Source organism: Hoplias malabaricus, chromosome Y (assembly GCF_029633855.1).
Source record: "Hoplias malabaricus isolate fHopMal1 chromosome Y, fHopMal1.hap1, whole genome shotgun sequence".
Lineage (NCBI taxonomy): Eukaryota > Metazoa > Chordata > Actinopteri > Characiformes > Erythrinidae > Hoplias > Hoplias malabaricus.
Window position 1 is genome coordinate 7,194,367 of NC_089820.1, and position 15,483 is coordinate 7,209,849.

General features: G+C 37.2%; 2 protein-coding genes and 1 non-coding gene across 5 annotated transcripts in view; 1 reads left to right on the plus strand and 2 right to left on the minus strand.

Annotated features, from left to right (window-relative positions):
• Positions 1-111: 111 nt before the first annotated feature.
• LOC136677744 (glutamyl-tRNA(Gln) amidotransferase subunit C, mitochondrial-like) lies at positions 112-7,451 on the minus strand. The gene is made up of 5 exons (XM_066655344.1): positions 6,918-7,451; positions 4,666-4,716; positions 3,124-3,293; positions 1,332-1,435; positions 112-663 (listed from the first exon to the last, which is right to left on the minus strand). Exons 1-5 carry the CDS (start codon positions 7,233-7,235, stop codon positions 602-604), a joined length of 705 nt encoding a protein of 234 aa, XP_066511441.1. The 5' UTR covers positions 7,236-7,451; the 3' UTR covers positions 112-601.
• Positions 7,452-7,544: 93 nt separating this feature from the next.
• trnak-uuu (transfer RNA lysine (anticodon UUU)) lies at positions 7,545-7,617 on the plus strand. The gene has a single exon. It is a non-coding gene; the product is annotated as a tRNA-Lys (tRNA).
• A 3,292-nt stretch (positions 7,618-10,909) lies between these two features.
• LOC136678289 (small G protein signaling modulator 1-like) overlaps positions 10,910-15,483 on the minus strand; it is a 60,102-nt gene continuing 55,528 nt past the window's right edge. For all 3 annotated transcript variants that reach the window (XM_066656287.1, XM_066656286.1, XM_066656288.1), the window contains 2 exons: positions 14,953-15,120; positions 10,910-14,355 (listed from right to left, as the gene is read on the minus strand). In XM_066656287.1, the coding sequence (XP_066512384.1) occupies positions 14,267-14,355; positions 14,953-15,120 (257 nt within the window). In that variant the 3' untranslated portion in view covers positions 10,910-14,266. The remainder of the gene's footprint in view (positions 14,356-14,952; positions 15,121-15,483) is intronic.

Below are 15,483 nucleotides of genomic sequence, written 5' to 3' on the forward strand. Positions count from 1 at the left end.
CAGTTTTTTTTTCCAAATGAAACTTAATGCTTTCTGCTTTAAAAAGTGCAAGTCATCTTTCAATCAAGAGAAAGTTTTCACCTTACATTTCTGATGCTTTGATATACTCAAAGGTTTCTAGACACTCCTTATAATGAGTGACTTCCTTTATTTTAAGATAGTGTGGACATGCATGTTCAGTTGCAGATACACACACCACGTATAATCTGTGGTCCCCATGCTCAATACCAAGTCATGTCTAGAGGGGTATAAAACAACCTCATACTAGGCCATGGACCAGTGAATCCTCCATCCAATATATTTGAAATGTGTTTTAGTGCAAGAGCTAATCATCCATTATCAGTGTTTTAACCTCAGTAAATGCCCTGAAGGCTGCTTTACTTCTCAGAAATGTGACCATATCTAGTTTAAAGCCTTCTGAGAAGAACAGAAACTGTAATTGCAATCAGCAGAGACTAAAACCCAATTAATACCAATACACTTCAATTTAGAAGAATGTTTTTGACCAGTTTAACACAATGTGTGGCTCTAATTAAATAGACATTAATGTTTATTATGAATTCATACATATTAAAAGCAATAAATTTAAATTTGTCTGAAATTAAAATTCAGCATTTTTCAGCATGGTTGATCGCTCTTCTCTCTTCGGCAGTGGGATATTTCCTGTAAGAAAGAAACGTGGATATTTTTCAAAATGAAATTATTTGAACAGTTCTTTTCTCCAACATGTAGTGAAATGAGATAATGCTCACAACAAACCTTTTCACCTAAAGTAAGAAACTTAATTCCATTATCACTAAATTTTCATTAGATAACATTAGCTGAATTAGAGTGGGGTTTATGGTTTTAGGCCCACATTTCCCATCAAAGACAAATATTTGGCATCTGCATGTGCTCATGGCGACTGCCTGTGATGAATGAACATATCAGGTACAGGATATTCTTGCCCATAATATTCTTAAACCTATTTAAAGTTCTCTGCATTTAATCTTGTAATAGATGAGGTAGATGCAGCAGCAGGAGCAGCAGTCAGCAGCTCAGGCTCTAATATGAAAGTGCCGTCCGTGATTCAGTTCTCTTAATTTTTGGTGAAAGAGCTGGGTTTGTGGGAAAGCTGCTCTTTGTCAAGATACGCAAGTGAAAGTTCTCTTCAGATGAATAATGGTGTTGTGTGTGTGAGCCTCATCTGTGATAAGTTGCATATCTTGCAATCTACCGAGTCCACAAACAACAGGCCTCAAATTAGAAAAGTTGCGTAGTTTGAGCAGTGTTGTGATACTCTTGACTATGGAGTAACTTGCTATTGTTACTTGGGTAACAGTGTTTCTGACCTGGAGGTGCAACAAAATACTCTTCCACCGTTTTCCTGGAGAGCTGACGAAGTTCCTCAGCACAGTCTCCTTCCTTCACCATGTCTTCTCTCAGATACAGAGGTCTGATATGTGACAACAAAAACATTCAGAAGGAATAAAAACTAACTGAATATAAAATTGTACCTGAACAGATGATATTAGCATCTTAGATCACATCAGAGGTCCATACTGCATTATTTAATCCTGGGTAAGGCTTCTTAAGCTGTATAATGGATGTCTTCCAAATATAAATGTACTCTTTTCTCTGCCAAAACAAATGTTCTCATTCAGACTGCTGCTTTACTCAGTTCTGTGTATATTCTGTGTATATTAAGTGTATATTGCTGAGCATGATTGACATTTCCTGTTAAATCTGTGGTCTTTTTTGAGTCAATGAACATGTTGGATGTGACTCACAGGAATATGTCTGTGGTCTGAAACACCTCACAGAACAGCATATTACAGCTGTGTAATGATCTGGGTGGTCAAGGTTTAGAGGATAATTTCAGAACACTGTATAAAAAGTGTAACTGATATTAAAAAGAATATCTCATTACAACCTTAAAAAAGACCCAATATCACAATACCTAAAGATTACCTTTGTAATCTTTGTAATCTAAGGGTTCAAGCATGAACTGGCTTACTATGGCAGCAAAGTCAAATCTGACAACTCCTGTAGTTGTTGTTTGGGAAAGATGTATAGACAATAGTTGCTTTGGCAAAACTGTCAGACACTGAACCAATCAGATTCTGTGTAATGTGTGATGTGTCTGACTTTCTGTGTGAGGTTCAGATGATTGTGTTTGTGATGGGTGTCTGAGAGTCTGTGAAGTGTGTCAGTTTCTGTGCGAGGTGTGTGATGTCAGAGGGTCTTTGTGTGATGTATGTAATGTGTAAACAGTGGACATGGTGAAATTTCAGTGCTTGGACCCCTAAAAATCCTAACAAAAGCTGTGTGCTTGAACCTTAAATATATGCACCATAATATTCTGTTTTGTTTTTAATAAATATATAAATGTGTCTGTAAATAGATTGATATATGTGTGAAATTTTGCTACGAATGTTACGAAAAGGAAAGACTGTGTATGAAACTGGGTTCATAGTCATAGGAGTCATGACAGATCTTCAGAGATGGCGAGCACAAACAAAAGCTGAAAACCAAAAGGAAGTTAGGCTTTGTAGAAATATGACATCTGTCTTAAGCAGACTGACAGTTCAAATGAGGACAAGGCAAAAGCAGGTTTTGCTGAATGACAGGGGATTTCCATCGCATCCACTGCTAACTGTTACATGTTTCTGCTGCTAGCGCCTTAAAAAATGTTTATACTAATTTTAAAAAAATTATAAAGGGAGAATTCCAGTTATATTTCATTGTTTCTGCATGATTTAATGTTTGACATTTATATAAAAACAATAATCACTCAAGTGTTTATGTGAAATGCTCTGTTCTACAGAAGCTTACTAATAAATAGATCAAGACATTTCTTAAAAAGGTCAGCAGAGAAAGTTACTGCATGAAATTATTATGATAAGATTTTGAGGATATATGGACTAAAATATTATTTATATATATTTTTTAATTTTATGAAGAAGGCAAGAAGAGCATTGTCATGTCGCCACTCTAAATAATCTGTAGGTCTCTGACACCATTCAAGCAGTTATAGTCAATGAATGAATGAATTTCAAACCCTGATTATCCAGAAAAAAAAAAAAAAAAAAAACATATTTGTTGGAGATGCCCTTGGACATTAAGACATTACAAATATCTCACCTGTCTTCAAGCACAGAATCCATTGGTTCTACACCCTCTGTATTAACAACATGAAGTTGATCTGCAAAACGTATCGCTTTCTCCAAACACTCCACTCCTTCCTGACTGCCAAAATCCACAAGAGCCAGTCTCTCCAGCTTGTCAACAAGATCAGGGGAGACCTTTGTGTACTGCAGATAAAACATCTCTTGTTATATTTCCATGTTATGAAACAGAGCAATCAGTGATTTTTTTACCACAATCAAAGAAGCAAATAATCATTCATGAAATGGAACATAATTTATGATATTATTATTATTATTATAACAATAATAATTATATTTATTTTTCTCTAAAGTGAAGCACACACATCATGAAGAATCAGACTTTTGTATGAAGCTAAATCAGTGACATAAGTATTTTAATCTGTATTTTGCAATCTGAATTTTTTCGAATTTATGGATATCTGTATTTTTTAAAATCTCTGAATTTTTTTAATGTCCAAATTTTAATTTTTCCAAATCTGAATATTTCACCCCCTTAAAATTTCAAGTTTATCTAATGCCATACAAAAACAATTCCGATACAATATATTCAGACAATTACGTTTCAAATATTAAAAATTCAGACAAATATAATTCAAATATTGAAAATTAAGATTCAAATACTTATGTCATTGATATAGCTCTGTAATTTTGTAACCCTTATCCCTACCCCTCCATTATTTTTTAAGTAGTTTCAGTATATTATGATCATTTACTTCATAACTCAAATAAAACATTACTAGTTGTATGCTGACATCTTGCTGATTACCCTGTAAATTATTAGTTCCACCTTAAATGGTGAAGTAATTGCATTCTCATGCCTGGGCCTGCTGCAACATTTTAGCCCCAGTTCAAACTCACAGGTGACAATTTGCTAATGACACACAATTTTGGTCTCTTGGGGGTGTGTTTGAAGCCACTGTCATTGTCGCATGTGGCTGTGTACATGGTCCATGCTTCACAGTTCACCAGAGTTGCTGTGTCACTTGCCACTTTTTGCTGCATCACAGCTACAAATTGCATTCTCCCGTAGTAAAAATGACTGGTTGCTTGTCGCTCTCTCACCTGCTAGTCTGAATGCACGGTAAGGTAGAACTGGATGTTTTGAACAAAAGGCTGCCAAATTAGAAGCCTTTCAGCTTCATATTGCAGAAGTGTTAAGAGTGGGCGATAATATTTGACTGTTGAATGTTTCTAAATACATATGATGCCGTATATGTAACTAAAGTCCAACAGCATGGTTGCTACACTGCTCTTCTGATATCACTGCAGACTAGCTTTTGATGACATATCAGGCTCTTGAAGGGTGGAGCTATACCTAACCTTTTTACTCAGTTCCAAGAGGCAATGTGACTCTTGAAAACATGAGGTAGTGATAAACATAAGACATTGTATTGGGCATTCAACTGTAAATATTTTTAAAAAAATTGAAAAAGTGAATATAATTCTGAAATGAATGCTTTGACAGAGAAAACGACCAAGGTGACGGTTTAAGTATCATACAGAAAAAGTAACATACTGGGGGAAGTTGACTTTCAGATACTGGCTCCCAAGTGGGATTCTGTGGGACCTGGAAAACATGCAAACAGATAATATAGTCAGCACAGCTATTCAACCTATAGCATTTTAGCCCCACCCCATTCATCATCAAATTATAAAGAGTAGCTGCGTTCCAAATCCTTTAGCTGTGGCCGAGCTCGGCTGCATTTCTTGGCCGCTATGTCACAGAAAGCTGTTCCGATGTGAAGGATTCTTTGTATACAGCCAAGAAATGCAGCCTACGTTCTGAGCGATAAGAAGGACACAACAGATGTATCCTTGTGTTACACACAATTCTCTGTGCACGTACGGTGCGTTGGAGAAAATAAGTTTGTTTACCTTGTAAAGTAAATAATTAAGTAAACTACTTGTCTCTATACCATATTTAAACAAAAAGCTTATTGGCATATTACAGTACCACAGAAAACATATTTAGTAGTATGCTTTTCTTATTTCGAGTTGAAAGGTAAGAAGGTAAGATATTTTGAATTTTGTTAATAGTGTTAATTTTTTATTTTAATTTTATTATTACTGTCTTCCAGAATAATATTAATAATCAAATAAGACTTATTTTAGGGCGGCACGGTGGCGCAGCAGGTAGTGTCGCAGTCACACAGCTCCAGGGGCCTGGAGGTTGTGGGTTCGATTCCAGCTCCGGGTGACTGTCTGTGAGGAGTTGGTGTGTTCTCCCCGTGTCCGCGTGGGTTTCCTCCGGGTGCTCCGGTTTCCTCCCACAGTCCAAAAACACTGCAGGTGGATTGGCGACTCGAAAGTGTCTGTAGGTGTGAATGTGTGTGTGTGTCTGTGTTGCCCTGTGAAGGACTGGCGTCCCCTCCAGGGTGTATTCCCGCCTTGCGCCCAATGATTCCAGGTAGGCTCTGGACCCCCCGCGACCCTAAATTGGATAAGCGGTTACAGATAATGGATGGACTATATTTTAACCTACAGTCATGTTAGTGCTCCAAGGCAGATTGTTATGGCATGCATTTGGGGCCAAAATCGTCTTCATACGAACTGTGCTCTTAACTAAAACCTAGGCTCATGTGACCATGATGTAGTCTGTTTACTTGTTTGACTAAATGGCTCTTCAAATTTTTCTTTTTAATTGCAGAAGAGTATTTGCGGACTGCACAAGGCTGGCCATTTCCAGCCATGCTTTGGGAGATGTGGATCTGAGTACAGAGCCATAAAAGCAAATTTCCATTTTATGTACACGGATAAGACTGTTGGTACCCTTCCGTTAAAGAAAAATCACAATGGTCACTGAAATAATTCTATTTTACCACCTCATCACTGCTTTCATGATCTACTATTACTACTATGATTATAGCAGTACACAGGATCATAGCAGTAGACTTATGTGATGGTACAGGGACATCTTGTCAATAATTTGTAGGTAGTCTGACCAGAGGAGGATAGGCCCCACCTTGTGAGCTTAGGTTCCTCCCAAGATTTCTTCCTCAGCTCTGATGGAGTTTTACTTATCACTGTTGCTCCTGGTTTGCTCATCTCTAGGTTTTATGTTTCATTTTAAAACCTTTGTCTTGTCTGGGTTTCTGTGAAGCTGCTTTGTGACAACATCAGTTGTGTAAAGCGCTATACAAATAAATTTGATTTGATAAACTAACGCTTCACATATTTTTCCACTCACAGATATGTAATATTATTGACAATTTTCCTCAATAAATAAACTCCCATTTTATATGATTTTAAGAAATTTGCCCAGAATGCTGGCTGTTTACCATTGTTATTGAGAGTAGTTAGACTTAACATGATCTGTTCTAATGTTACGTTTGTATGTAAAGCAATAATCTCTTGAATATGACTTGAAAATATAACTAACTATTATTAATATTATTATTATTATTTTCTTTCTGATATTTCAACGGTCAAATCACAAATGGCAGCGTGAGAACCAGATATTTTGCATGCTTCTTTGGACTATGGTACAGGAACATTCTGCCATCTACTGGCAGAATATTGCAACTTTACATAAAAAACCAAGACGTGGTACAATTACGTCTGCACCAATCTGAGTCCAATCTGCATTGTAAAACCAGGCCAGCCAGCCAATCAAAACAGCTTGTTCGTATAGCCACACTAACTAAAACAATAGCAAGTTTTGGTAAAATAAGGAATAATGAAATGAAACGTATGTAATTACGTCATTTTAAAATTAAGGTTTGGTTTAATTACTCTTTCCGGTTTTGGGTGTTTTGTTGTTTAAGTTACCTTTGAAATAAAACCAGAATTGCATGAGCTCCGGTATGAGGTCCAACAGCATCCAGCTGGTCTAGTGGGCGGTCCCCAAGCGTTTTGTGCAGGCAGCTTTGAGAATCGACAACGAGGCTGTGAAGGCCGCAGGTGAACTGTTCCGTGTAAACTACGCGTAGTCAATCGATACAAAGCAGACATTTTTCCTTCCGGCGACAAAACATTATGCCTTAGTTTTACACCGCGGTGTAAATTTATGGCACAGTCGAGAAAACTGTCCTTACTAATACATCTGAGAGACATATCTAACTGTCTAGAAAATATCAGTACTCTCATCTCCCACAACGTTGTAAAGAACGTGTCCTAAATCGCACCCAACTCCCTTGGCATCTAGTGTACTAGCAGTAGATCAGGAAACAATGGTTTCTGGAGCCAAATAAAGAGCTTAATATGTCGAAAGGAAAGCCATGTCTATACCGCACTGTACCAATTTTGATTGAACATTTAGAAATGTGTTCGGAAGACATCCTTTTGTGTGTTATGTAGCTAGCAGCTAGTATAATACAAAGGAAGTAGCGGTATTAGACGTCACAAAGAGCACATATGCAGCTTGGTATGCTGTCGAAGCGACTCGTGCAAAAAGAAGCCCGGATAGCTCAGTCGGTAGAGCATCAGACTTTTAATCTGAGGGTCCAGGGTTCAAGTCCCTGTTCGGGCGATAACATTTTTGTTCTTAAGACTATGCGATAAAACAATAGCTCAATCGTTTAGTATGTACCGTCACATATTTTGATGTGACATGTTAGCAAAGACTTCAAATGAAAAATGTGAGTCTACATTTAGGAATTAAACGTGTTGTTCCAAATGTAATTCTAACTGTAGTATTAAAACTTTAAAGATTCAAGATTCTGAATTTCCAGATCACTCTGGAAATTTGGCACGTAGGTGTTAAACCATTTGTACAAAAAATGTCTCTATCATCTTACGGGGATTTCCAAAATTGTGGCCAGTGGCAGATGAACAGCTACAATTGACAACTGTGACTTTAATTCGTCCCATTGTAAACTTTGTCTTCGGGTTATTGAAAGGCGCTTTAGAAATGCCATTTATTTAGGGGTCCAAGCACTGCACGTGCTGGGGCCCTATTGTTTTTGTTCTGTTTTTACCGCTTTTCTTTTCTTCTTTTTCTCCGATGAAACGCGATGGGCAGCCCAAACCGTAGGTCCTACAGACTTGTCGTTTGGTCAACTGGTAGTAAACCCTCCCGCTACTCAGGCGCAAAGTATCAGCCCGATCAGCCTGATGGTGGCGCTATAGCGACGCGGAACGCCTCCCTATATCTCCTACCCCGTGTGGCGTAGAGACGAAATTCTTTTTTCCCCTTATTCCTCAGGTCAGACCCTACAAAAAAGCCACAAGAACCCATAAGCTCCGCCTACTTAGATTTTGAACTAATATGCAAAATCGCACATATGTTTGAGCGCGAACTAGTCTCTGGTAATGTACCCAATATGGACATATGTGGTATCAGCAGAATCCTAAGAACCTGAACTTTAATAATTATTCAAAAAAAGTTGGAATTTCATCACTGCTTGGCTTCCAGACTCCGCCCAAATACAGGGGTTGAGCTCGCGTTCCAAAAATCAGACAAATACAGCTATAACTCACAAACGCTTTCTCCGAATGTTACGATACTTCACATGCTTGATCCCTATAAGGGCTGGAAGACATGAGTACTTGGTTGTGTCACTGCAAGCCTAGAGGGCGTTGTAACAACAAAAAATTTGTTACGCTTCACAGGATTGTCCCATTGACATGCCGATTGGTATGTGTGTAGTGGGTGATGAGCTGACTCAGGTTCTATGACGATGATGTCATATTCGAAAAAACATGGCCGCCATCAGCCAATCAAATTTCAGCAGCTGTTTCATGACCTTAACAAGGTCCTATCCTCATGACACTTGCATGGTATGTCCATGGCACCACTTCCTAAGCACATAACAATTTTCATTACGATAGCAACTAGGGGGCGCAATTCGATTTTTCTACATGCAAATATGGAATATCTCAGCGAAATATAAACATATTGACAAGCAGTTTGCTTTATTGCATACTCTGCATAGTGTCTTACAACTTTGCAATTGCAACTATTGTCAACAAATGCATAGTTTATCCACAATAGTCAGGTATGTGAAAATGGAGCTTTTCGAACTCCTTCCTGGAAATTTGTCTCATCAATAAACAACTGGTATTTTTGCAATCTGTATAGACTGTAGATCAATAATTATTTTAAAAAGTTGGAACTTTTGACACGCTGTTGCGGCAGTAATTTAACAAATATGCATGGGCAGGGCTCGATGCACTCTTTGAGCTATAACTACAACAAACTTCACCTAAATCAAACACAACTTGGTGCACATATGTATGTCATTACTCTGAAGTACTCTTAAGTAGGAAACCGAAGTGCTAAATATGCCCGCATTGTACAGAAAGGGGGCGCTACAATTAGACAACAAATGGTTGCATAGGGTCATATACACTGCCACCTAGAGATACAGTACCAGCAAGATGAGAGAGATGTATTCTGAAGACCATGGAAAAGGAGCTTGTGCATTTTCTTACCTTATGACTAAAGCATTTGTGAGTTACAGCTGTTTCTTATGCAATGTTTCAAAGGCAAGCTGCACATCTCTATTTCAGCAGAGTCTGCAATCACACAGTAATGAAACTGCTTGATAGTTTCATTACTGTGTGATTGATTTGTGATTAATGTGTGATTAATATTGTGATTACTGTGTGATTAATTTCTGTGTGAGAAATTGATAACTGCTAAAGTTCAGGTTATTACGATTCTCATGATGCCACACATGTCTATATTGGGTTTTGATCCAAGGACTAGTTCTTGCTCAAATATATGTCCATAACATCTTATCTATGCCTGCAGACATGTCCTTGTTATGCAAAATCCCCCCCAGCCCCTCCCTCTTCTCCTCACACCCAGACTGTCACCTCTCTCCCTCACCTCCCCCTGCCAGTCAGAGAGGGCCAGAGGGCACACACAATTGACTGCAGATCTAAACAAATCAACAATAACATTATGACCAACTCTTTATTTTACATTCAGTGTTTTCAGCTCCACTGTCCACAGGAGAACTTTGTAGATCTAAAATGACAGAGAGGGGTCCACCTCTTGCTCTGCATACTTTCATTGCCCCTTTTCACATGTTCTTCAATGGTCAGGACACCCACAGAGCAGCTATGCTGAAAATGTATGAGCTATTGCCTCTGCCAACTCATTCACTACCACTCCCTCTTAAAACCCTGCTCTGCTGAGACACCAGAACATCAAGGATCATATGTAAAAGCTCTACAAAGTCTATACTAAAGTGTGGCTCCTGTATCATGACATGTCATATGCTAACCTCTTGCTCTGCAAAATATTTCTCGCTTTCACACTGATCTTCAATGGTCAGGACACCCATACAGCAGGTATGACTCAGGTGTTGGAGTTGTAAATCCCTCAGCATCACTGCTGGACTGAGAATAGTCCACAATCAAACACATCCAGCAGACAGTGTCTTGTGTCTACTGATGACTGACTCCCATACAAGCAACTCCACATCATATCTGCTGTTTGGGGGTCCTGAACATTAGGGTGAAAAACCAGGGTGCAACTCCAGAGTGACATCTGTGCTCTATGCTGTCTCTGTCATCCACTACTCTTCCAGCTCATGCTACACCTCCAAAGAGATGCCAGGACAGCATGGAACACCTTACATACACTACACAAACTTCCCCAAAAAGCCCCTACTATCTCAGGACAGCTCACATGCTAGCACATTGTTCTTCTACAAGCGAATACAAGCTTGGACCCCGGGAATTGTCGCTTGCGGCTATATTTATTATTGTTGTTGTTGTCAGTAAGCCCAGTAACAGATATTTGCATATTGGAAAAATAATAGCAACTCCATTTTATTTATTATTATTATTTTTTTTTTTACAAGCATGTGAACAATTTAATTATTATCAACCACAAGGTAACACATACAAAAGCAGAGACAAATGAATACATTCAGATATAAATAAATAAATTAACATATAAAGCGAGCTTTATAAATAATTCATCGGTAACAGAGCCTGCTTCACACAATAAAATGGCGATATTTAATGCAAGACAATTCGAAACCATTTAAAGCGCAGCATAAATATCAGATTACAGTTGTTACTGAGGTTAACGCTGATTTTAGAATTTGAGATTTGATTTTGGAAAAACTTAAATAATAATAAAAAAAGACATCTCTATTCTAGGGCCTTCTAGCTAGTCCAATAAGCTAGAGTTTCCAGTCAGCCAGAATAGGTAGATTTTCAAACTGCTTTGATAAGATAGAATTTAAGAATTTAAGATAGCATTGTGTTTCTAGCTGATTAGCTAGAATGTAAAACAACATTACTGTTCTAGCTAGCATAATAAACAAATGTTCACAAATCAGTTAGGTTTACAGACTAGTCAGTATCAATTCAATAGCACAAACATTAATAATGCTTTACAAACTTAAAAGTTAATGCACCAAACATTAAATGGTGCAATATTCATGGCTACTTTGTTGGTTAATTTTTTTTGGTCCTAAATATCATACATCAGCTAGCAACTGATTTTGGTGAATCCACGAGTGTTGAGCTAAGTTTTCTTGGCTAAAAAATGGTGGTCTAAGCTTGAAGCCATAAGAACCTTGAGTGAATTCAATCTAGGCTCACAGCCCAAATAACACAATTAATTGTGATTGTGTTCATTAAATTTCTTTCCTTGGACCAAAAGCTGAAAAAGACTCAGACAGCACCGAAGGACAATACAGGCCACGATTAAATTGACCAAGCAATACAGTTAAGGCCACACTGTTGACTGTAGTTACCCAATAATGCAAAAATAAATAAGAGCACTGCTAAATATAATTCCTTTGCTTTAGTATCAGCTTCCATTCAGACAACCATGTGACTGCTAAAGCTAAAATTCATTATAGATGTCTCTCTATATGTAATAAATATAGTATATATAGTACTTTGATGTAAATAAGCTTCTTTCTTGCATTTGTTATAGTCACAGTAAATTCAAAACACACACACAGGCAGTCAAGGTCCTCCAATTGAAGGTAGCTAAACATTGGCAAATAAACTGAATAACTGTCATGGTGATTCAGAAAAGGTAGTGGCTAGTCCACACACACACACTTCATATACACAGGAGTAGGCAAAGTTTTAATGAAATGATAAGGTAATACCGGTAAATCATCACTGAAGTGAACTGAAATGAACTGGTTTTGGTGACTACACAGACCTAACTGGATATTCTAAAGATAACACAAATGTTTCCTAAAACATTCTCAGTTCTGAAAGAGACACTTTAAGGGCTCTGTAAAGACATCTTTTACCTTGTTTCTCCAGAGCTAACTGTAATGCTGCGTCTAAATGTTGTTTGTACAAAGACTTCTGTGCTTTACTCTGATTGTTTCAATGCACACATCAAGCTTGTAGAGGGTCTGAAATGTACACAAGACTTTTTTTTACAATATAGCATGATTCATAGTAGCTTTTTAGTTCTTTTAACATTTATATTTATTAAAATTATACAGCCATCTTAATACCTGATGTACCCAGGTTTCAACAATATATATAGTCTCCCCAAAAAATACAAAACAAATAAAAGATGAATATTTGGCTTGACCTGTTGTCTACCTCCAACATGAAAACACAGCATACACATTACCAAAAGAAAAATAAAACATGAATACATATAAATCCCAAAATACCGGTATTCCAGTCACACCAGATGTTCTGGCGGTGAATTTAAATTAATTTCAGTGAAATTTACAAATGGTGCTTGAAAATTCCATATTTTGTTTTTTTATTTCTACATATGTATGACTCATCCAATAACAAAGAGATCCTGGTTAAAAAACGCTACACTTGGTCATTTTTATTGAGGAAAATAATCCAATATTATACACAGTGTTACATTCATGCATAAATAACTGCAGCTAAATGTTTCTTGCAACTGCTAATCTGTCCATGATTGGCCTGAAGGTATTTTAGCCCCTTCTTTCGTACAGAACAGCTTTAACTATGGGATGTTCAAGCACCACTGTACAACATCAAGAATTAAAAGGTAAATTTAGTGTCTGAATATTAACTTTGAAGTTTCATTACCATTAACCAATTATATCCGCTAATAGCAGTTTAAAAGCACTGATATTCAAAAATGAACGAAGCATTCGTTTCAGCAGTGTCTAATTATAACATTTCCTAGATTCCTTCCCAACTCTGCTATAAATTGAAACACGAAACACAGTTTGATTTGTATGCAATTATTCGGGAGTTCGAGTAACCATAACAGGCTTCATTTTGTGTCTTCCTCGGTCCCAATATACTGCTAGCCATACTTAGCTATCAATGCTAGCAATGCTTAGTTACTAAATGTCTTCACTAATTTGGGTTCTTACTATATTCAGCTAAACACCAAATGTGAATTTCTAGTATGGTTTTCTCTTTAGCCTAAAACTCTATTTAATATTTTAGAGTGAACTGAAACCAGTGCTAAATAGCTAACTGCCATATAGTGGAAATAAATTATTATTAATAATAATATTTTTTGATTGTTTTCCTATAACATCAACAATGTAAATGTCTAAGCTAAGCTGCAGTTTAGTCTGAAAACATATGAACATGTGTTTTGACAAAAGTACAACAGGGGAACAATTAATGCCCCTCATTTTCAGAGCTAAAGCTCAGATTTATAGGCCTTTAGGAAGTTTCACAGTTTGGCTTAATGTAAAACGCACTTTTCCTTAACAGCTATCGCTAACTCTGAGACTGGAGGCATCCTTGGAAATGTAAACAACACCTTAGGAGCACCTCAGGATGAAAAGAAAACCTTAGAAAGAAAATGTAGTATCTCCAGATAAGTAACTTTCTAAAATGAGATTTCAACAGGAGCAAATGTACTGAAATTGTTTTAGGGTCATTTTGGAGTCATTGTTCTATCAAAATTAATGTTTGACAAAGTGTAAATGCCAGCTAGAATTTTTCAAATTATGCCTGAAAAATGGAGATATAAGGTTTTGTTCTGACAGGAACAATATGCCTACTACTGAAACTATTTTTTTCCCTAATGTGTTGAACCTGATGGAACAGGAAAGGAAGAATTGCACGCTGTCTGGTTCCCGTAGGGTCAGTTAGGTTAGCTAGAGGTTGATTTATTGTGCTAATTTCCCAGTGAACCAGACACTGAGCTGTACCCAGTCTGTGCTGCAGCAGTGGAGGCTGATGGTGTGTCTTGGCAGTGTTTTGTTGGAGAAGGAAGAGGGGCTGGTGAGTTACTTGTTCTCGATGATTGTCTGAACTTTACACACCAGGTCTCGGGCCATAGCCAACACCTGTTTTACGTTGTGGTGTTCAGCCATTTCTGGAAAGAGGCAATGATGGCATTCAGTTATATATCATCACTAGACATACATTTCCATTCATGATTAAAATAAGTTTCTAACTGACCATGTCCACGGTGTGTGTAACAATCTGTTGAACACCCTACTATTTGTTTTTACATATGTTTAAAGCTAAATGTTTATTTGACTGGTTGGCTGTACAGCTACTGAGTGCTGATGAGTTGAGAGCAGATAAATGCATGGGACCTGTTACAAAGTCCCATAACTGTTGTTAAACAGCTCTGTAAACTAGCACTGAAACATCACACAAAAATTCACCACATTCTAGAGCTTCTTTAAATTGTAGAATGTAAAGTGATGAACATATCACTTTCTGTTCCATTTTCCTATCACACGCAATGTCTTAGCTGCTTTTGCAAAAGGGCTTCATAAGAACCCCTTCTATAAGTAGGTTGCACCATCTAGTGTCCAACAAAAAGAACTATTTTTGAATATCAATTCTCCAGTAAAGTGCATTTTTAACCACCCTATGGGTCCTACAACCAGCCACAAAAGAGGTGCATCTCTAAATATAGTCTAATAGAATATTAAAGGCATTGACTTGGGTCATTGGTTACCATTGAAAAACTTGATAATGTCAGTGAAGTCCATGTTGTTCTCCAAGATGATGTCTCTATAGATCTCAACCAAGGCCAAAGCGATGAACAAAACAAAGTGATTGGATGAGACATACTTTGCCGCCCAGATGGTTTCCCACACAGAAAATACGTCATCATACACCAGCTCTAAGGGACCAGGACAACACACACACACACACACACACACACACACACACACACACACACACACACACACAGAGTTCATAAACTGAAAACATTGTTTCAATCAATGTGACATTATGAGCTGAAAGTTATAGAATGTAAATAAACTTAAATATGTAACAATGTAATTAACACCTACTTGATTAATAAATTAAGCAATAACTTTAAACTAAAAACTATTTGTAACAAATGTTTTTCACCCATTTTTCTAAATTTACAATTACATAATAATATACATATGTATGCACAAACACTGCTGATATTTTGTCTTGATTTCAACCTGAAATTCTGTACAAATTTTTCCCTTAATATTTATTAATTATGATA

What these genes read in the sequence shown, in the direction of transcription:
- LOC136677744 (XM_066655344.1), bottom strand. Translation starts at nt 7,235, where the DNA reads ATGAGAGTACTGATATTTTCTAGACAGTTAGATATGTCTCTCAGATGT. An exon ending in CTGAAAGTCAACTTCCCCCA is followed by an intron (nt 3,294 to 4,665) that starts GTATGTTACTTT and finishes TTTTATCTGCAG; the next exon opens with TACACAAAGGTCTCCCCTGA. An exon ending in GATTCTGTGCTTGAAGACAG is followed by an intron (nt 1,436 to 3,123) that starts GTGAGATATTTG and finishes GTCACATATCAG; the next exon opens with ACCTCTGTATCTGAGAGAAG.